The sequence below is a fragment of the Leucoraja erinacea genome, chromosome 7 (genome assembly GCF_028641065.1).
Source record: "Leucoraja erinacea ecotype New England chromosome 7, Leri_hhj_1, whole genome shotgun sequence".
In the NCBI taxonomy this organism is placed as follows: domain Eukaryota; kingdom Metazoa; phylum Chordata; class Chondrichthyes; order Rajiformes; family Rajidae; genus Leucoraja; species Leucoraja erinaceus.
The window spans coordinates 3,387,770-3,409,904 of NC_073383.1; the positions used below are offsets into that span (position 1 = coordinate 3,387,770).

Below are 22,135 nucleotides of genomic sequence, written 5' to 3' on the forward strand. Positions count from 1 at the left end.
AGAATCCAGCAATGCTCCTTCACAATTTAATCACAAATCCGCAAACAGCAAAATATCCACAAATTGGTCAATTCGGCATCAAGCCAGTCCCGCAGATCTAGAACATAGATCAAGAATTATTTGTTATTTTATTGGTGTCAGTTATTGAGAACATTGCTGATCTGTGACCTGCGTCCCTTTATTTACCTCCTCAATGAAAATCAAACTTGATTTCAAACTCCTTCCTCTCTCTGACTACGCTCATTTAGACCAAAGGCCTGAATTCCCCAGTCCAGAAGGTTCTTGGAAAATATGAACTCAAGGCACTTGTTAAATTTCATAATTGCGGAAAATACAATAGGAGCTTGGAAAATCCCTGGCTGTAATGCTTTGTTACAACATCCAGAGTCAACATTATTATTGTCACATACCTACCCATCAATTGTTTGTTTGGAAATCTATTCAAAAAAGCAAATAAATCTCCATTGAAGATGCATAAATCGGGTTAATTATTGTCAACACACAAATGAAGGCAAAATCAAAGACTAGGTTGTAAATATACCGATGGCCCTTTATGTAATTAAGTGGAGGAACAACATTGAGGGTCTGAATGGTTTGCTACTTTTTCTGTGCTTTGACCAGGTCAGTCTTTCAATAAGTTTGCAACCCCACGCAACCCTGTACTTTGTTCCGAGTATGTACTGCACTCAGAAGCAAGAATAAATCTTCAGTGTGCAATTTCCCCTTGTATTATATAGTTTTCATGCATGTTCTGTAATCATCCAGAATGTATCTTGTTGAAATACAGTTCCCTCCATAATGTTTGGGACAGAGACCCATCATTTTTTATTTGGCTCTGCAATTAAAAAAAAATCACCTGTGGTTAAAGTGCACATTGTCAGATTTTATTAAAGGTTATTTTTATACATTTTGGTTTCACCATGTAAAATCACAGCTGTGTTTATACATAGTCCCCCTATTTCAGGGCACTATAATGTTTGGGACACATGGCTTCACAGGCGTTTGTAATTGCTCAGGTGTGTTTAATTGCCTCCTTAATGCAGGTGTAAGAGAGCTCTCAGCCTCTTTCCTCCATCACCTTTGGAAACTTTTATTGCTGTTTATCAATATGAGGACCAGTTGTGCCAATTAAAGTCAACAAAGCCATTATGAGACTGAGAAACACGAATAAAACTGTAGAAACATCAGCCAAACCTTTGGCTCTCCAAAACCAACTGTTTGGAACATCATTAAGAAGAAAGACAGCACTGGTGAGCTTACTAATCGCAAAGGGACTGGCAGGTCAAGGAAGACCTCCACAGCAGATGACAGAAGAATTCAATCTATAATAAAGAAAAAACCCCAAACACCTGTCCGACAGATCAGAAATACATTTCAGGAGTCGGGTGTGGATATGTCAATGACCACTGTCCGCAGAAGAATTCTTGAACAGAAATCCATGGGCTACACTGCAAGATGCAAACCACTGGTAAAATAGGATGGCCAGGTTACAGTTTGACAAGAAGTGCTTAAAAGAGCAACCACTGTTCTGGAAAAAAAGTCTTGTGAACAGATAAGATGAAGATTACCTTATATCAGAGTGATAGCAAGAGTAAAGTACGGAGGAGAGAATGAATTGCCCAAGATCCAAAGCATACCACCTCATCTGTGAAACACGGTGGCGGGGGTATGGCCTGGGCATGTATGGCTGCTGAGGGTACTGGCTCACTTATTTTCATTGATGATACAACTGCTGATGGTAGTAGCATAATGGCTTCTAATGTGTATTGACACATCCTATCTGCCCAAAGTCAAACAAATGCCTCAAAACTCATTCGCAGGCAGTTCATTTTACAGCAAGACAATGATCCCAAACATACTGCTAAAGCAACAAAGGAGATTTTCAAAAGTAAAAAATGGTCAATGAACCCAATTGAGCATGCCTTTTATATGCTGAAGAGAAAACTGAAGGAGACTAGCCCTCAAAACAAGCATAAGCTAAAGATGGCGGAAATACAGGCCTGGTAGAGCATCACCAGAGAAGACACCCAGCAACTGGTGATGTCCATGAATCGCAGACTTCAAGCAGTCATTGCATTCAAAGGATATGCAACAAAATACTAAACATGTCTACTTTAATTTACATGCCATTGCAATGTCCCAAACAATATAATGCCCTGAAATGGAGGGGACTATTTGTGTTTTATTCATATTTTATATTTAACACTTTATCCAGTTTAAATCAATTTGCTACTCTGTTGAATGGGTAATTCCTTTCATAAATGGGGCAGGCCAACCAGCAGTTCCCAGCTTTCATGAATGTTACTCTTGATCTTATTGCAAGAGCGGGAGAGAATGGTGAAAGTGACACTGGGAAAAAAATGAAAAGGAGAGGTGGGATGCAGATCAGAGTTAAAATTAAGGTGAAGGAAAGTTTGGATTTGTTTCATAACTTTTGATCTGGACCTCTTCAAGCACGTGCTCTGTTCTATTCTATTTCCACACCTGCATATATTAGATTAAAATGAACAATGCTAGATAATGGCCTGGGATGAAAGTCAGGTTATGTAACATTATTGGAAAAAGTCTTGTTCATGTTTTGTGTTTCATGATATTATAAAGTAATTAATGCTTAATGTGAAGATACGGTGCAATAAATAAAGTTTGACATTCGATATCAATAACATTTTAAATGCTGGAGTTCATTTTACACTAAAAAATGTACTAAATGCTGGTTTTAAATCATTTTACTTCATTCTTTGGGGACAGAGAATAGAAATCAATGATATTTTAATTAGCAACTTGTCAAAAAAAAAATTTTTTTAAAATGTATTTTGATTTCAACATCTCTTTGCATGATCAACTCAGGAAGCGCCAGTTGTGGCAAGGGCAGCATTATTCCTGGAGTGTGCCCGGTTTGTACATCGATGCAATCGTGGAAACTGGCCAGAGTGGATGAAAGGACACCATGTTAGTATAACTAAAAAGGGTTTGTCACGAGGAAGATCACCCATTGTTGGTAATAAGCGCAATCAGAAATTACAATGGAAGGCAGCAAAACTCTTCTGTCAGTGGGGTGAGGTAAGAGAACTGATAACATATTTTACTGAAAACATAAAATGGAAAACTGAACTAGGTCTGTCCATGAAATATTCACAGTTGACAAAAACAAAGGTTCGAAGGGGAGTCCTCGTTTTTATCATTATCCTAAGACATTGCAAGTTTTTCAAAATGAAAGAAAATTAAAAAAACTTCATTTACCGTAAGAAAATTACAACACTGAGCCTTTCAGGCACCATTTGGAAAGAGAAGTAAAGTGAACATTTCAGATCATTCATTAGTTCTGATTGCTGAATATTTCCAGTTTCCAGTTCCAGTTCCATTTCAAATTTTCTGCTGATTTCCTACCTTCTGACGTTGTGCTGGCTTAAGTTCTGTTCTGGAATCATGACACCTAATTTCCAATCTCTAATTCATCTTTTGAGACCACATTCAAATAAGAATTTGTTCACAATTCTGAATTACCTTTAATATTATCGGCATTAAATCCTATATAGAAATTTAGAATATAAATGGAATCCCACCTATTTTTCACATTTCATGTGTACTTCAATCTGTTGTATTTAAATATTGATAGCCTTGCACGTCATTTAAAATATGTGTATTAAACCTGCAAAAAAATCTTTTACCCGGCATTCCCTCAAATTTTACTGAGAATGTCAATGGAGAGTGATCTGAGATACTACTAATGTGGTATGTTGGGTTGTTTGTATAAGGCATTAATTTCATGTCCACTAAAAAATAATCAATTCTTGAATAAGTTTTATGCACCGGAGAGTAAAACGAGTATTCCCTTCCAACTGGATTAGCAGATCTCCATACATCTATTATATTAGTATTTTTTATATATGTATTTAGAAGTTCGCTAGTTTTAGATTTTAAATTACTCTTCTTTTGTTTTGATGATTTATCTAGATATGAATCTAAAACACAGTTAAAGTCCCCCCCTATTATCACATTCTGGTAATTAAACTCTGATATTATGTCAATCATTTTATCAAAAAATTGGGGGTTATCAAAATTCGGAGCATAAATATTTATCAAAGTTAGTGGGGTTGCATAAATATTTATCAAAGTTAGTGGGGTTGCATAAATTTATATTTAAAACAACAAATGAAACTTTTTTTCGATACAAATGATATACCAGGTACTTCGCCTTCTTTATTATGGGAAACTTTTAAGGCATTTATGAGAGGAATTATAATTTCATATCAATCTGTTGTAGATTAATCCTAAACTATTTTGGTATCACCAATGTCACTAAGAGGGCACATGAAAACAAATATAAAAACAAAAAAAACTTTTTGTTGGTGTATCAAGTGATAAAATCATAATTGTGACTACAGAATATAGAGCTCTCAGAAGGTGGTGGGTATATAGAGGAGGCTGCAGAGGTGGTCGTTCAGGCAGGCACTGTAACAGCATTTAAGACACTTTGACAGGTACATGGAAACAAATGTGTCATGGGTCAAAAAGAGACAAATGGGATATGCTTAAATGGGACATCTTGGTTGGCATGAACGAGTTGGGCAAATGGACCTGTCTCTCTTGGCTCTTTGACACTGTATGGCTCTTTGACACTTTGCTCGAGCCATTTCCAAAGCATGTTTGTTTATTAGCAATTGGCAATTAAAAAGGAGTATTGGAATATCAAACTTCACAGATCGATAAGTTTTGGTTGAGCGTTTTGGGTTCTTCCATGTCATCATCACATTCAACGTAATATATGCGTCTTTTTACAAAACTGCACACAAAAATGCACGTATTTCTTATTCCTTTCTATGTTTATGAATACCACATGGAACAATAAAATTGCAAAGGTTACACAGAAAAGCTGGAGAAACTCAGCGGGTGCAGCAGCATCTATGGAGCGAAGGAAATAGGCAACGTTTCGGGCCGAAACCCTTCTTCAGACTGATCGGGGGTGGGGGTGGGTCGGGACAAGAAAGGGAAAAGGAGGAGTAGCCAGAAGGCTGGAGGGTGGGAGGAGATAGTAGGGGAGCTGAGGAAGGGGAGGAGACAGCAAGGACTAACAGAATTGGGAGAATTCGATGTTCATGCCCCGGGGGTGTAGACTCCCTGTTGCGAGTGCGGGGATGGGGAGAGAGAGCAGTGTTGCGGGGTATGGAAGAGACCCTGGTGCGAGCCTCATTTATGGTGGAGGAGGGGAACCCCCGTTCCCTGAATAGTGAGGACATTTCCGATGTCCTGGTGTGGAACGCTGTGGAATTGCAAATACCGTTTCCACTTCATTCACCTGATCATGTAGTAGAAAACTGCATCCATCTGAGTGGATACTGCAACGTGTGTTACACATCATACACACAAACGTACGTTGCAGTGGACACTGAAAATGATGTCCGTTTTGGTGTCCCAGAAAAAGAACGTTACATTATTAGTGAAAACCAAGCATTTTCACCGACGTGATTACCTTATGGATCTAAGCCACATCGATGGCTGATGATTCGTCAAAACGTTTGATTTGGGCTGTTTTTTTGGTAAGTGAAATGGCTCCGTAACGCTCAGTGCGAAGCTTCCTGAAGTTGACACGAAGGAATGAAGTTAGCAACTTGGTCCGGACGAAAGGTAAACAAGAGACTGTGTGTTGCCAAATTGAAGGTTGGCTCAGTTTTGATGACCAATTTATGTAAAAAATCTTTTTTTAATTGATTTTAAAAAGTCAGAAAATATATCGTAAGAAAAGTCAGAAAATATATTGGCTAAACAAAATTAACTCACCCAAAAATCGTTACTACCATAGGATACCTCAGTGGGATTTTGAAAAGCATTAGAGGTTTGGAGCCTCCGTGATTTAACTTACGGACGTACCAACCTCGATAACGGTCGTTGTGACAATGGACACAAAGCACAACGATCGCTATGGGATCTTTACTGTACTGTATTATCTTTAATTTACTGTATTTTTCTGCTGGTATTGATGAAGATATTAAGCCATATGAAGTTTATTTATGAATTAAATATTCATGACTAAATGTGGCACCATTTTTAATGTCACATTTTTGGTGTCAAAATTGGTGGGAAAACGATGAAAATTTGTCTCATGAGAAAATTTTTTGACTTTCGCTCTTGAAGTTATCTAATTTATATCTGCTATTTATAAGGTTTCACATGATGGATAGATTTTTGTTAAGAACAGTGTATTGGTATAGAAAAGTGAATACTAATCTTGTTCGTCAAAAACTCTCCAGTGCTGTAAAAAGACACATATCTTCCAATTTTCCCACATTGAGCATCATCTGGAACAGGTGATTTTGAAAGGGATGGTGAAGATAAACATTTGTGGAAAAATAACATACTTGTGTGTGTTATTTTATATAATTTAAGATCAAGGTTTTTTAATCAGTTTCATGCACAATCCTTTTTACATGAATTACTTGTTTATATAAATTGCTGCTTTGAAATGATGATGCTGTTTTCTTGCAGGTTATTGGGACCAGACTGAATGAACTATGCCATACAGAGAGTGAGAGCCCAGCAAACATACTCAGTTTCATTTATGACGATGAGACTAAACGACGTCTGCGGAAAGAAGACGAAGAAGAGGATTTCCTTGATGACAGTATGTTTTGATTTTTAACTTTAAATGTGTATTTAGGATACATTCATGTCATGTGTGGAATATTTCCTCTGGATAAGCTGCAGTTAAATGTTAGGTCATTTGATAAGACCAGGTTATGATATAGGTGGAAAAAAGAAGAATGTGCTGGAAGCATCCAGCAGATCATACAGCATCCGTAAAGAGGAAAATAATTGACAATCCTGTCCAGAGATGCAGGGTCCGGGACCCAAACTGTAAACTCTCTTCCTGTTCTCATGGATGTTGTTGACCTGCTGACCACTTGAAACATTTGCAGTTTTTGTTTTAGATTTCCAACATCTGCAATTTTAGTTTCCAATTATAATTTCCACTACACCTAGTTCAATGAGCAAACGGTCGCTCACTGGTTGCCAATGATGATGCGATTCCAGCACCTATTGAAGATTGTGCTGATGAAGTGGAGTTGATGTAGTCAATGGAAGGCATACACCTCACTCCTGTAAGAGCAATGCAGGCAGAACATTGAGTAACCATCAGGGAAATTTTGGCTCAGATATTGCACTTCGTAGCTTTTTAGGATTACATAGGCTGCCTCACCTAATTATTGTCAAACTGTTCGCCTAAGCATTTCAATTTCTGGTTAAGAGTTTTACATTTAGAATTTATGGTACCTAGTCAAATGGATGGATGAAAAACTGACAGTTGCATCTGAACTCATTGCACTTTATTTATTCAAGGACTCATTCTTATTGTATAGATTTGTAAAGCACACTCCTTGGTTCACTTGCTACACTTAAATAAAAGTACCGACTGGCATTAGCCAGTTTGTTGCCATGTTTTCTTGCTCTGTACGCACCATAGAGTTATCCAGACTAGAAAACTATTTATTTTTGCTTGCATTTGGTCCATGCATCTCTAATCCCTTCCTATCCAGATATCTGTCCAAGTGTCTTTGAAAGTCGTAATTGTATCTTTTTTCCAGCAGCTCTTTTGAGATGCCCTCTGAGTGAAAAAGTTCTCCTGTTTATCTTAAGTCTATACCTTCCAGCTGTAGAATCCTCTTCCCTGGCAAAGGGTCTGCGAGTATTCACTTTATGTGTGCCTCTTATGATCTTGTACACCTCAATAAGGTCACTCTCGGCCACCTACTCTCCAAGGAAAAGGTCTCAGCTTATCCAGCCTTTCCCTGTAACAAAGGCCAGGTAAAGTCCTGGTGAATCTTTTCTGCACTCTTTCCAACTTAATGATATTCTTCCTGTAGGTCGGTGGCTAGAAATGCACACAGTACTTCAAGTGTGGTCTCACCAATGACTGTGCAGCTGCATCATAATGAGCCAACTTTTGTACTCAATACCCTTCCTAATGAAGACATACATGCTAAACACCACCTTCACACACCGTCCACATGACTCACCGCTAATAGGGAACAATACACCTGAACTCCCTATTCTTTGCTCTGAAACACTCGCCAGGCTCTGCCTTTTATTATGTAAGTCCTGCCCTGTTTTAACACACCAAAGTGCATCACATCACTCTTGTAAGAGTTAAATCCCATCGCCAACCCCTGGGGCACTCCACTAGTCACAGGCCTTCAATTAGAAAAACCACCATCCGCAACTACTCTTGACTCTCTCATAGTCATACAGTGTGGAAAGAGGCTCTTCTGCCTAACTTGCCCACACCGACCAACATGTCACACCTACACTAGTCCCACCTGCCTGCGTTTGGCTCATATCCCTCTAAACCTGTCCTATTCATGTAGCTGTCCAAATGTTTCTTAAAACGTTGTGATAGTACCTGGCTCGACTACCTTCAGCGGCAGTTCATTCCATTACACCCACCATCCTCGGGTTCCTATTAAATCATTCCCCCTTTAACCTATGTTTTCTGGTTCTTGATTCCCCAGTCTCTGGGCAAGAGACTCTGTGCGACTACCCGATCTTTTCCTCACATGATTTTGTGCACCACTAAAAGATCACCCCTCATCCTCCTGCGCTCCAAGGAATAGAGTTCTATCTTGCAGTGGGCTGCATGAATGTGGTGTGTCGAAGGACTTATTCCTGTTCTGTATGACTCTATGACTACCTTCTACAGCCGATTCAACACCCATAGCTTTCATTGCAATAATTAGTTTATCGTCCTCAAGACTTATTGTTCTCCATCTCCTATTGACCTTTTAGTAAATTCTCATGTCCACATTTGTAATTGAAATTAGTCGTATAAAGATATAATACTGTAATGACTCCCTGTGTAGTGCTTGAGTTGATCCACTAATCAGAGGTTATAATTACAATGCCAGCAATATTTCCTTTGCTTGGGAATTTAGGATGGAAATGTAAAAGATACGGCTAGAATGTATAACTTCAAAGTGAAGACTAAATTACACCTGGACAGCCTTGTTCAATTATTTCCTTTAAGCACACCTGCAAAGAAATGCAGTAAAAGATTGGCAGTGATATTTGAATGCAATTTATGGTTTAATTTAATATTGTCTGCTGTTTATCAAATGGGACGTGAATTGTTATGGGGAGAGGGCAGGATAATTGGATTGTGAGGGAAAAATAAATCAACCATGATATAATTGGCCAAGTAGCTTTGATGGGCTGAATGGCCTAATTCTGTTTTTTATGCCTTATAGACTTATGGTCTTTACAAATTTGCTGCTTAATAAGAACGATATGAGGAAAATGAATAATTCAAGGAAAGTCTTTGTAGATTATTTTTCTGTTTAAACCTTTACTTTTATGAAACTAAATAATAGCTTTAAACACTTTCTGTTTGAAGTTTGAAAATGTTCTCAGAACCTCATAACACGTTAATTGATAACACAAATGAATGTTTTCTAACTTTTTCATAACTTTTGGTCACTTTAACGTTTCACGTAGATACTGTTAATCCGACCAAGTGTGGCTGTCCATTTGCACTGAAGATGGCAGCATGCCAGCTCCTTCTAGAGATCACAACATTTCTTCGAGAAACCTTTCCTTGCTTGCCCCGACCACGTACTGAGCCTCCGGTTGTAAGTATCATCAATCACAGTTTATTATGGATAGCAAATCATCCTATCAATAAAAAGTATTAAGCAAATCTGAAAAGCAGAAAGTAATCCGTGACCTTATATATGAAATTTCAAAAGCAAGTGAAACTTCCCATAGATTATATCTTCTGCGTTTCTGAGGTTCATTTTCTAGTTTAATATTAAGTGTTGGTTTTGTGTCAAGTTGAGTTCCAATGCAGGAACTTAACTTTGTCGACAGAAACTGCAGATGCTGGAATATGAACAAAAACAATGTGCTGGAGGAACTCAGCGGATCCGATAGCATCTGTTGAAGGAATGGACGAATGATGTTTCGGGTGGTACAGTAGAGCAGCTGATAGAGTTGCTGCCTCCCAGCACCAGAGACCGTGGTTCGATTCTGACCACAGGTGCTGTCTGTGTGGAGTTTTCATGTTCTCCCGTGTGGGTCTCCTCCGCGTGTTCCAGTTTCCTCCCACATCCTAAAGACGTGCAGGTCTGTCGGTTAATTGCCCTCTGTAAATTGCCCCTTGTATATAGGGAGTGGATGCAAAAGTGGGATAAAATAGAACGAGTGTGAACGGGTGATCGATGCTCAGTGTGGACTCGGTGGGCCGAAAAGCCTGTTTCCATGTTATATCTCTAAACTAAACTAAACCTAGACAGATCAATCTGAAGAAGGATCCAGACTGAAACTTTGTCCATTCCCTCCATTGATGCTGCCTGATCCACTGAGTTCCTTTGCTTTTTGCTCAACTTTGCTTTGCCAGTGCATCAGATACTTCCTTGGGAAAAAATAAATGGCCATTCCCCATTTTTGTCTCTAAGATGAACTTTTTGACCTCTAATTTAGACATTTTAGTATGTGCCGCGCAAGGACAAGAAGGTTTTGGACATTTCTCCTTCTCAAAATGTTGATTTGTCTAACTCTTTTCAACAGGATTTGGAAAGCTGCAGACTTCGTCTGGACCCCGAGTTAGATCGACATAGATATGAACGCAAAATCAGTTTTGCAGGAATTATTGACGATGAGCAAGATTCGAAGGACTCACCACACAGCAGCAGCCATACTCTTAAATCTGATACAGCTTGTGAGGAGAGGAAAGGTTGGAAAGGAATCTTTTTTAAGCATTTAACATTTTTTAAATGGATACAAATGAATCATGAATATAATAAAATTAAATGATCATTGTATATTATACTTCATATACAAACAAATTGATGTTCCTGAGGCAGTGGCCCGAAGAAAATGTACAGTATTTATTTCCTTTTCAAGGCAAATGCTGCACAAATGCTGCACATAGCTTGCAGTGCCGGAGGCCCGGGTTCGATCCCAACTATGGTTGCTGTCTGTGTGGAGTTTGTATGTTCTCCCCATGATCGCGTGGGTTTTCTCCAAGATCTTCAGTTTCCTCCTGCACTCCAAAGACATACAGGTTCATAGGTTAATTGGCTTGGTATAAATGTCAATTGTCCCTAGTTTGTGTAGGATAATGTTAATGTTTGGGGGATCACTGATCGGTGCAGACTCAAATGGCCAAAGGGCCTGTTTCCACATTGTACCTCTAAACTGATGAGATTTAGTAATCCAAATTGATAAATCGGGTATTGATTATTTGCTTGCGTTTTATGTAAGATACCCTGGAATAGGTACCATCATTTTTGATGTGTAACCTTTTTTTTCTTAGGACCAGTTAGAAAAGTAAGACCAGGAGGTTCCCGTCTACTTCAGATAAAGGGGGCACGAAGTTTTCGAGTAAAGAAGGGTGGATCTTTGTCAAGTATACGTCGAGCAGGGAGTTTGAAGAGCGCAAAACGACAAGACTCTGAGTCCGAAAATGAAGAGCTTATATTATCTCAAAGCCATGACACTGTTACTGATATAGGTAATTTCTTAATCTATGTTTTATTCAAACAAATCTAGTATTGGTTTGCTAGTGTAAAAAGAATATACATAGAATGTATTCCTATTTTTAACAGGTAGCCCATGGAGTACCAGTGAACCTAGTATTGAACCAGAAAGACTGAGTACAGGGGGAACAGAAGAAAATTACCACAGAAACATGACCTGGTTACCGGTACGTGTTAGTTGTTAAACATTTGTGTTTTCTTCTTTGCTTGAGATGCCAAACTTTAGTGTGCTAGCATATTTGAACCAGAAATCTCGCAAATGTGAAGTCAGAGATAACATAAAAATAGATTGATCTTCTGAAATTTTTTTAAAAATGCAGATACTCAAAGTCAAAAATAAAAAGAGAAAATGTTAAAACTGCTATGGAAAGAGAAACAGTTAACCTTTGTGCTATAGTCATTGACTGCTCCACAATCCATACAGCAAATATAAGTTCTGTTATTCTGTACTTTAATTTATTTCAGTCTGTACATTCATCATCTTATTGAAAATTGAGATAAAAAACATATGGATGTACAGGTGCACAACCTTTTATCCGGTGTTCCGGAAACCGAAAAACTCCGAAAACCGGCCATTTGTTCCAGTATGTCGTCTGCGCACCAAAGCTCGCGTTTGGCGCCAAACTTGACCCGAAACGACCCACGGTCAACCCAGGTCTGTACTACTGTAGCGGCTGCCTCCTCCCCGGAGACCGGGGAGACACTTAAACATCTGTAAATCATTGCTTAAATGTTAGTCAGTTAGTTTGGAGGGCTTTTATGTGAGGGGGGGGTGAAGGGGTAAACTTTAATTCTTAGTCCCCCACCTGGTCGGAGAGACGGGGAATGCCTTACCGGGTCGCCGTGCAGTAGCTCCGCAGCGCTGTGGCCGAAAACTCCGAGCTGGGGCTGCGGGCGGCGCCTTTGTAGCTCTGACCCGGCAACTCACCCCTGGCTGCGAGGCGCTCGAAATCCACCGCCGCCCGCGGCGCTGGGATACCAGCGGGTAGCGGGCAATGCCTTACCGGGTCGCCGTGCGGTAAACTCCAGGGCGCTGAGGCCGCCTTCTCCCAACATTCGCGGGGCTGCGGGCGACGCTGGATTTGGAGCGCCCGCGCACAGGGGTAGATTTGCCGGGGGTCGGAGCTCCAACCGGCGCGCGCCCGCCGGCCGGACAGAGCCCCCAGCTTATTTGGGAGTCGCCGACCAGGTAGGGGACTAAGAATTAAAGTTTCCCCCTTCACCCACCCACCCCACCCCCACATAAAATCCCTCCAAACTAACTGACTAACATTTATGCAATGATTTACAATGATTCCCCGGTCTCCGGGGAGGAGGCAGCCGCTCCAGACTTTTCAAGCCGCCCGCTCTGCCTAGCTAATCTACGCTAAAAATCTTCCATTCGGAAATCCGAAAATGTCCGAAATCCGACAAGTGTCTGGTCCCAAGGCTTTCGGATAAAAGGTTGTGCACCTGTACTAATAAATGTGTGTGAACAATTTGTAAGTTTGGGTGGTTGATTGATGAAAGAGATGAAAGATATATGAAAGAGAGGCAAAGAATTCGAGTAATAGTTGAAACTGAGATATTATAGAATCATATATCATAAATGGAAGCCATTTAGCCCTTTATGTTCCTCTAAAGAGAGTATTTGTGCTTCCTGCCCTATTTTGACTTAATAAATGCAGCTGTGGAGGTCCTCTTCTTAAAATATCTGAACAATTCTCTTATCATACTACGGAATCAGCTTCACCCACATTTCTGAGCAGAATGTTCCCAACAGGTCTCACTCCAAACAGAAGTTTGTGGAATTTAATATATTTTCATTGTGGAAAACTGCAGCAAACTGAATTTATATTGTCGATTTAGGTTGACAAATCAGTGAATCTGAGAGTATGAATTAAAAACAACAAAGCTCCAAGTATCGTGATTAGAATTGGCATCATGGTAATGTGCAATAATCTCCCAACAAATTAATGAATATTAGGCATTTTTTCAACAGGAAGAGAAGTGTCAGAGGTGGTCCAGGTGAATTCTAGGGCACGATGAAAGCTAATGGCGAAGGTGATTAAATTGACAAGTTCAGTGCGACAGCAGGAGACAGCACCAATGCAGCCATTGATGCAACAGAGCTGTAGGGCTGTATTGGAATAGGCTTGGCAATTGCAACTCCCCATGTGAGTTCCTGTGGCTACCCGTCTGATCATTGGAAATGGAAGGAATTAAACAATAAGTTGTTGAAGATAAAGTTAAGTTCTGCTAAGTTGACCAGAGTGTTAGTGGAGAGAAACTGGTTGTGTCGTTGTTCAAGAAAGAAATGAAGAATGCTAAGACCTTCCTGATAGATCATGAAGGTGTATAGATATTGGATGTACATGATAAAGATAACCCATTTGGGATCAGGGAATTTGAAAGTTATCAAAATGGTGGCAGGCATGAGAGATGTTGTGGATGTAAATGGGAAGGGACTTACACCTTTTGCCTGCACAGATGTTGATTGACCTACTGATTTCTTCCAGTATTCTTCCAGTATTCTGTTTATTGTACATTCCAGCATCTGCATTCTTTTTTTACCATTCCAAAGCTATTTGTTTTCAGACATGAGAATATATTTGGCAGCTGGAGACCAAATTTGACTTTAGTTCCGAGCCTCAATAAGACATAATTAACACAGTTTAGGTTTATGGTCAGATATCTTATTTAGTTGATAAGTAGGTGAAGTTTTTAAATATTAATAATATTATGTTCCATTTCTATAGGTTATGATATTGATAAGCAGCCAACAAAGTTTCATCTGTTCTCATATTGATTACTGCCATCCATGTTGCTACCAGCATCACAGTCGATCTTGTGCACGACTTGTGAGGGCAATCAAGCTCCTCTATGGAGACACTGTGGATACAATCCGCGATGATGATTCTGCAAGTAAAATAGGATTGAGACCCAAGAAGTCCAAAGAGGTAATTATAATTCTACAACCTTGTATTCTGGGTGAAGAGTTTTGCTTTCCTTGTTACCTTTTTCCCATCATTTTCAATTGGTGTCTGACATTTCAGAATCAGAATTAGAATCAGTATCAGATTTTATTCGCCAAGTATGTTTTGCAACATACGAGGGATTTCACTGGCCAGGTCAGTCATACAATTAAAAGCAACAGACTAAAAAACACATTTTAACATGAACATCCACCACAGTGACTCCTACACATTCCTCACTGTGATGGAAGGTGAAATAAAGTTCAAATCCTTCCTTTTTTTCTTCCTTGGTCAGGGGCCTCGAGCCCTCCGTTGAAGGGATGATCTTGACTCCTGTAGCCTCCGCGTGGAGGCGTTCAGCTCCTGCATCAGGGGATTGCCAGCTCCCCCGCGCTGGGCGATCGAACCTCGCGTCGGGGCTGGACGAACCTTCTGCGGCATTAGAGCTCCTGACTAGCTTCTCCCGCGACAGCGAGCCCTTGATGGTAAGTCAGCAGGCCACGGTGGGAGCGATCCCAGGCAAGGGATCCGCTACGATGTTAAGTCTGCGCCCCCCGGTGGGGCTCACGACAGTCCCAGGAGGCCTCCAGCTCCAGTGATGGTAGGCCACAGAGCCCGGAGAATGTGATCCAAAAATTGATCACATCTCCGGGAAGGTAGGAACTTGAACAAAAGTTTCCCCCGGTCCCCTTCCCCCTCCCCCCACATAAAACAAACCTAACTACATTTACTTTTAACAAACGCTAAAAATAACGAAAAGATAAAAAAATGAACAGACTGCTGGCAGGGCTGCCCATCTCCCCGGTGCCCCTGGCGGTAACAATTTCAATACAATGCAATAAATGCACACATTGATTGAATCCATTGTAGTTTGGTTCTCATCAAATGTGCTATTTTTCGAATGCTGAATTCAAAGTGCCACTCATTTCCTTGCGGTTTATGTGGAAAATAAAGGTTCTGCTGTGGTATGTGTTAAGAAAAGAACTGCAGATGCTGGTTTAAATCGAAGATAGACACAAAATGCAGCAGTAACTCAGCGGGACTGGCAGCATCTCTGGAGAAAAGGAATGGGTGACATTTCGGGTCGATATCAGTCTCGACCCGATACGTCACCCATTCCTTCTCTCCAGAGATGCTGCCTGTCCCGCTGAGTTACTGCTGCATTTTGTGTCTATCTTCGTGGTATTTGTTAATTTGGACGACTCTTAAAATTAATGATGGGAAAAATTACTGGCATTGCTTCTGACATCCATGTCCCATAAGCAAATGTAAGAGAAGGAAACTAGAGTATTTTAGTGTCTGGCCTTGCCCATCTTCATTGCCCTTGAGAAGCTGCTCATGAACCACCAACTTGAACTGCAGCAAATGGCAAAGATATTCCAACAATAATACTGAAACAGGGAGGTCTCAAGTTATAGAGTTGTACAACACAGAAACTGGCCCTTTGCCCAACAAAGCCTGTGCTAATCTTTTTCCCATCCACAATAATCGTATTTGCCCACATTAGTTCTGTACACTTCTATGCTTTGCATATTCAAGTGTCTGTCTAAATATCACTGAAACATAGTGATTGTGTCAGATTTCACCATTGCCCTTGGCAGTAAGTTCCAGATATAAACCACACTGTCTGTAAAAAAAAAAAAGAAACTTTTATTCCTGAAATCACCTAAAACATCACAACCTGAAACTTTGCCCTCTTGTTTTTGATACCTCTATCAGGAGAGGTAAAAGATTCTGACTATCCATTTTATAATTTTGTAAACCTCTATCAGGTCACCTCTAACTGGCTTAAGGGAAAACAAACACATCCTATCCAAACTTTCCCGATAACTAACATCCTTTAATCCAAGCACCATCCTGATGAATTTGCTCTGCACTCTCTGTCACGACCACATCTTTCGAATAGTATGGCGACCAGACCTTCAAGTGCAGCCTAACCAGTGTTTTGTAAAGTTATCAAGATTAAATTCCATCTGCCAATGGTCCACTAAATTTTCCACCTGATCCATAAGCTTCTATAGCCTTAGTAATCTACTCACTATCATTAATGCCACTGGCTTTCATGTTATTCTCCTGCATTCTCATCTAAGATATTAATATATATATATATCACGTAACAAGTCCCAGCACCAGTCCTTACAGTATACCATTGATCACAGACTTCCAATCTGAAAAGCAACTTCCATCATATCACCAAGCCAATTTGGATCCATTCAGCCACCTCTCTATAGAGCTAATGTACAGTGACTTGCAAAAGTTTTTCCACATTTTGTCACGTTACAACCACAAACGTAAATGTATTTTATGTGATAGACCAACACAAAGTGGTGCATAATTGTGAAGTGGAAAGAAAATTATACATGGTTTTCAATTTTTTTTTCAAATAAAAAACTGAAAAGTGTGGCGTGCAAAAGTATTCAGCCCCCCCCAAGTCATACTTTGTAGAACCACCTTTCGCTGCAATTACAGCTGCAAGTCGTTTGGGGTATGTCTCTACCAGCTTTGCACATCTAGGGACTGACATTTTTGCCCATTCTTCTTTGCAAAATAGCTCAAGCTCAGTCAGATTGGATGGAGAGCGTCTGTGAACAGCAATTTTCAAGTCTTGCCAGAGATTCTCAATTGGATTTAGGTCTGGACTTTGACTGGGCCATTCTAACACATGAATATGCTTTGATCTAAACCATTCCATTGTAGCTCTAGCTCATAGAGGCTCAAGTGAAATGTTGTTTCTGCAGTCATACATACAAGAAAAAAAAAGACCCAAGACACAACACAATTTACACAGACATCCATCACAGCGCATCTCCACCTCGCTGTGATGGAAGGCAAAAAAACGTATCTCTCCCCTGCACTTCCCTCTCCCCCCGATGTCAGAGTCAAATTCAGAGCCAGAGCCCGAGCCCCCGGCGGGCGATAACAATTGTCCCGCGGCCATTAACGCCAAGTGGTGATGCAAGTACGTGCTCCGGGTGACTTCTGTTGGAGCCCCAATTGGTTGCACTGGTTTTTATTTAGGGGTATCAGAGTAAAGGGGGCTGCGACTTTTAAGGCCACACTTTCCAGGTTTTTCCTCGACCCCGCTACTTGAAAACCATGAATTTTCGCCGTTGCGGAAGCCCCACTTTGTGTTGGTCTCCCACAGGGACCCGCGGGCTCCCGTGTCACTGTAACCAACAAACCTGCCGTAAGCCTCCGAAGTTCCGAGGGTCGGGTTTGCAGCAGCGCGCCACCACCACTGTATCCCGCTAATCTTCTCGCCACTCCGTGATGGTGAGTAGGTCTGCAGCTCCGTGACTGGAGCCCCAGGACGTTCCTGTTGGAGGCCGCTCCACGGTGCAGCCCCAACGACAACGGAGACCCGACAGGGAAAGGTCGGGGTCTCCGTGCTCAAAAATTTCAAATTAGTTTCACCAGGATTTCTCCCCCACACACACACATACCCCATACAAAAAAATTCCAAAACTACATTCCAAAACGGGACAAAGTTACCACAAAAATTTCAGACGGACTTTGCAGAAGCCGTTGCGACGTGAATCGCGCCGATGCCCACCGGAATGATGTGATTAATGAAGATGCTGAATCTCTGTAAAGGCCTCAGCTCTCTCCATTCTTGTTTTCCATAGCAGCCGAGGATAGATCTCATCCAGCCTGGAAATTTATCAAACCTTATGTGTTCTTGACATCTGAATCCTCCCCCTTCGGATCTCGACCCAAAACGTCACCCATTCCTTCTCTCCAGAGATGCTGCCGTTCCCACAGAGTTACTCCAACGTTTTATGTGTATCTTCGGTTTAAACCAGCATATGCAGTTCCTTCCTACACATTTCGTCTTCCCCTTCTTAATATTGACAAGTGTCAGACTATCAATTTTTCCTTCCCTAAACTTACTATTTTCCATGTCATTCTTCTTGGTGAATACAGATGAAAAAGTGTAAATTTAGAACCCTATCCAAATCCGCTAATTGCTATGTAGATTTCCCTGATCTCTCACCACCACTGTCCTATCGTGCAGACTTTTTATCCCCACTCCCTCCTGCTAAGAACAAAACCTGGCCAGCATTCACAATCTGTCTGAACTCTGAGTAATATGCTTTTGAGGTGACACAAGACACAAGGGAATGGACAGGTGGCATTCCAGTTTAGGACCCTCCTTTAGACATAGGAATAAGGGGGAGAAGGCTGGAAAAGAGAGGTAGAGGTGCGACAAAGCCTGGCAAGTGATAGGTGGATACTGATTGGGGGGGTAAGTGACAAAGGCAAGAGGTCAAAAGGAAATGAAAGAGGTCAGATAAGGGAAGAAGACGAGGAGTGAAATGAGGGAAATGCATGGAAGGGGAAAGGGGAGGGAAATAAAAGGGGACTGTGGGATTTGGGGATGGGAGATGAGCTGATTGAGCAGAGTAAGGAGCATGGTGGTGGGAGAATGTGTGCACAATGGGGTAGAAGGAGAGATAGGATAGGGGGTATTTCATGAAATTGGGGAATTGATTGTTTATACCGTTGAGGTGTAAACTACCCAAGTACTGTTGAATGCTTCCAGTGTGTGTGTGGCCTCACTCTGGAAATGAGAAAGCCAAAGACAAAAAGGTCAGTATGGGAACGGGAATGTGCTGCCCTCAATGCCGTATTAAAATAGGGTAGACAGACAGAACCTTTTTCCCAGAGTGGAAATGTCCAACATCAGAGGGCATAGCTATAAGGTGAGACAAGGGAACCTTTAATGGAGACTAGGCCAAGGGGGTCCCGTCTCCTCAACACGCGGTTGTGGGGGTGGGGGCGATCTGCGGCATCACACACACACTAACCACCCCCCCCCCCCCCTGCGGCACACACACACACACACCCCCACACACACACACACACACACACACACACACACACACACACACACACACACACACACACACACACACACACACACCCCCCCACACACACACACACACTAACCACCCCTCGATATTATATTAATATTATTAATTGGCTTCTTTTACCCCATCCCCGCCCTATCCACCCACCCATAGCCGCTAACTCGCAGGCGCGTCTAGAGAGGGAGGGAGGAATAGAGGGAGAAAGAGGGCAGAGAGAGAGAGATGGCAGAGAGAGTGGGGCAGAGAAAGAGAGAGAGAGGGGGGAGGGGAGGGAGGGGGGGGTGAGGAGGGGGGGGGGGTGAGGGGGGGGGGGATCGGGAGAAGGGGGGGAGGAAGGGGGAGGGGGACGAGGGGAGGGGGAAAGGGGAGAGAGGGGGAGGGGGAGGGGGGTAGTGGGGGAAGAGGGGGGGGGGGGGGAAGAGAGAGTAAGATATCGGACTTGAACTCGGAGACCGGATGTCGTGGACATTGAGCGGGCAGGGCTGACTGCGAGCGGGCAGTGGGCCTCGGGAGTGCCATGGACCTCGGAAGCCCAACCAAATTACTGTGTGCTCAGCTGCTTCAATCCAGAGCCCGGGGGGGAGTGCGACTGTGCTGCGGGCGGGGCAGGGTGCTGCAGACGGGCGGCCGAGTGCGAGTCCGTGGGGGAGAGGGGTGGGGTTGACGTAACTTGCAGCGCGTGGAAAACGGTGCGCAGCAGGCTGCGCGTTGAAAACAGTGCGCAGCGGGCCGCGAGGAGCAGAGCCATTGTGACGTCATCAGCTCGTTAACTTGAAAAAATATTTCAGATTTGTGAACAATTTTAATAAATAACTCAGGAAATAATGCATCAAATATTTAGATGAGGCAATTTTTGACATTGTGGTGTATATCTCTATCGGAATATGTAAAAATGTCACCGTTAGCGCGTCGTGTTTTCGAGAAGATGTGAATCACACACGAACATCACACAAGCACACAAATACACACATAAATACACATCCAAGATCAAAGTTTTATAAGTATATAGAACAGGGCAAGTTTTTCTACACAGAGGATTGTTGGAAGCAGAGACGATGGTGGTGTTTAAGAGGCTTTTGGATAGGTGCATGCATGGAAATGCATAGGGGAATAGGGGGGGGGGGGGGGGGGGGGGGGGGGGGGGGGGGGGGGGGTCATAGGGTCATGTGCAGGCAGATGACATCAGTTTGGCACATACATTGTGGACCGAATGGACCCGTTCCTGTGCTTTACTGTTCTATGTTCTATGTTCAACCCACTATTGTTATTCAACTTTTTATCTAGTATTCAAGTGACCAGTACTGCAATCAGTATGAGATCTTGTTATTAGTATTTGCAAAAATCATGCAATCTCCATTCCATTTACCATCTTCACAGTAACTGTGCATTTAATTTCCAGGTCAGCATGCTATACCTCTGAAGTACTTAATCACTTTCTGGCTTTTATGTTTTGTTTTCATATTCTTCTGCTAATGTTGTGGTAATTATTCATTTGCCTAAAAGGTCTAAATTGCCCAACATTTTAACCCAAGATTTCTTCTACTTTTACAATATGGATTAAATTTGAGTTGTTACTGATGTCTTAGGATACATTTGTTTTTTTTTTAAATTTTAACCAGGGAAGCCTTGCTCAACAAAACACAGTTTATAAAATCGATGTTATGGTGCTTTAGCTCCATCTATGACCCAAACCATTAATGAGCATTGTCCTACATTGTAATGCATTGTCAGACACAATACGTGAGAATTCTTATTGATGTATTACCACATGTGCCTCTGAGGCTTTACGTTGAGGCTTTTTGTGACTCCTTACAAAAATGCAGTAAATACTGTTGGTCCATCAGTACTAATCTTGCAGATATTGAATTATTTTCCCTCTATTCTTGTGCATCCGATTAATCCTTATGTTTTGCTTCTCTCCACGGTGAAAACCTATAAATTTCTTTCCACCTTCCCACCCTTGCTTATCTGTTAATTCCCTCAGCTCTGCATTTCCCATTCCGATGACATTTTGAATCATCTGCTGCCTGTGGCTGATCTTAATCTCTTGAAACGTGCCTAACTGTGTGTTCAGATGCCACGTTCTAAGATTTAACTCTGAATTCTGTTCATTCTTCACCTAAAACCTTTTTTTGTTGATGAAGCTTCGTCATCTTTCTAGTAGTCTGTTTTTTTGGGTTTGTATCCATGTTTTTGAAATTCTAGTGGATATTTTAATATATTAAAGAGACCCTATAAATATAAAGCATTATTGTTTAAAGAACTTTTTGCCTATTGCACCAGTAGCAATCCTAGATTATAGAATCACTTGGGAAGGATTAAGAGAGAGCTATACAGATCAATTTGAATGAGAAAGCAGATTAAACCTCTTTAAAGCTGAAAATTGGACAATACAGTAAAACAACAACCTACTATCCCACTACTTAGAGATATCCTGATGATTTAATATCTGGCTCATAAGCGATGTTTTGTGCGCTAACCAGACACTCGCTGGGACTCAGGGCCGCAGGGTGCCCGCAGCACTTTTCTGACACTCAACAAGGTCAGGGGTTCCTCTGCTGCCTGAACCTTCACCAGGGTCCAGGATTACTGCAGTGCTGCACACATGCTCACTATCAGGGGTTCCTGTGCTGCCTTCAACAGAGCAGGCCCTAGGGTTTCCATGCTGTCCTAACACTCGCTAGAGGCTGGGGTTACATTTATCACTTTAACACACCAGATTATCGAATCAGTTTATTTATTCATGTGTGTATATATTTATATTATGGTATATGGACACACTTAT

General features: G+C 41.6%; 1 protein-coding gene across 1 annotated transcript in view; it reads left to right on the plus strand.

The window, feature by feature from the left end:
- Positions 1–22,135, plus strand: part of LOC129698575 (protein unc-80 homolog) — a 319,625-nt gene that overhangs the window by 146,394 nt on the left and 151,096 nt on the right. The window contains exons 24-30 of the mRNA XM_055637663.1: positions 2,848–3,060; positions 6,484–6,619; positions 9,484–9,617; positions 10,555–10,720; positions 11,303–11,500; positions 11,595–11,692; positions 14,264–14,464. Coding sequence (XP_055493638.1) covers positions 2,848–3,060; positions 6,484–6,619; positions 9,484–9,617; positions 10,555–10,720; positions 11,303–11,500; positions 11,595–11,692; positions 14,264–14,464 — 1,146 coding nt within the window. The remainder of the gene's footprint in view (positions 1–2,847; positions 3,061–6,483; positions 6,620–9,483; positions 9,618–10,554; positions 10,721–11,302; positions 11,501–11,594; positions 11,693–14,263; positions 14,465–22,135) is intronic.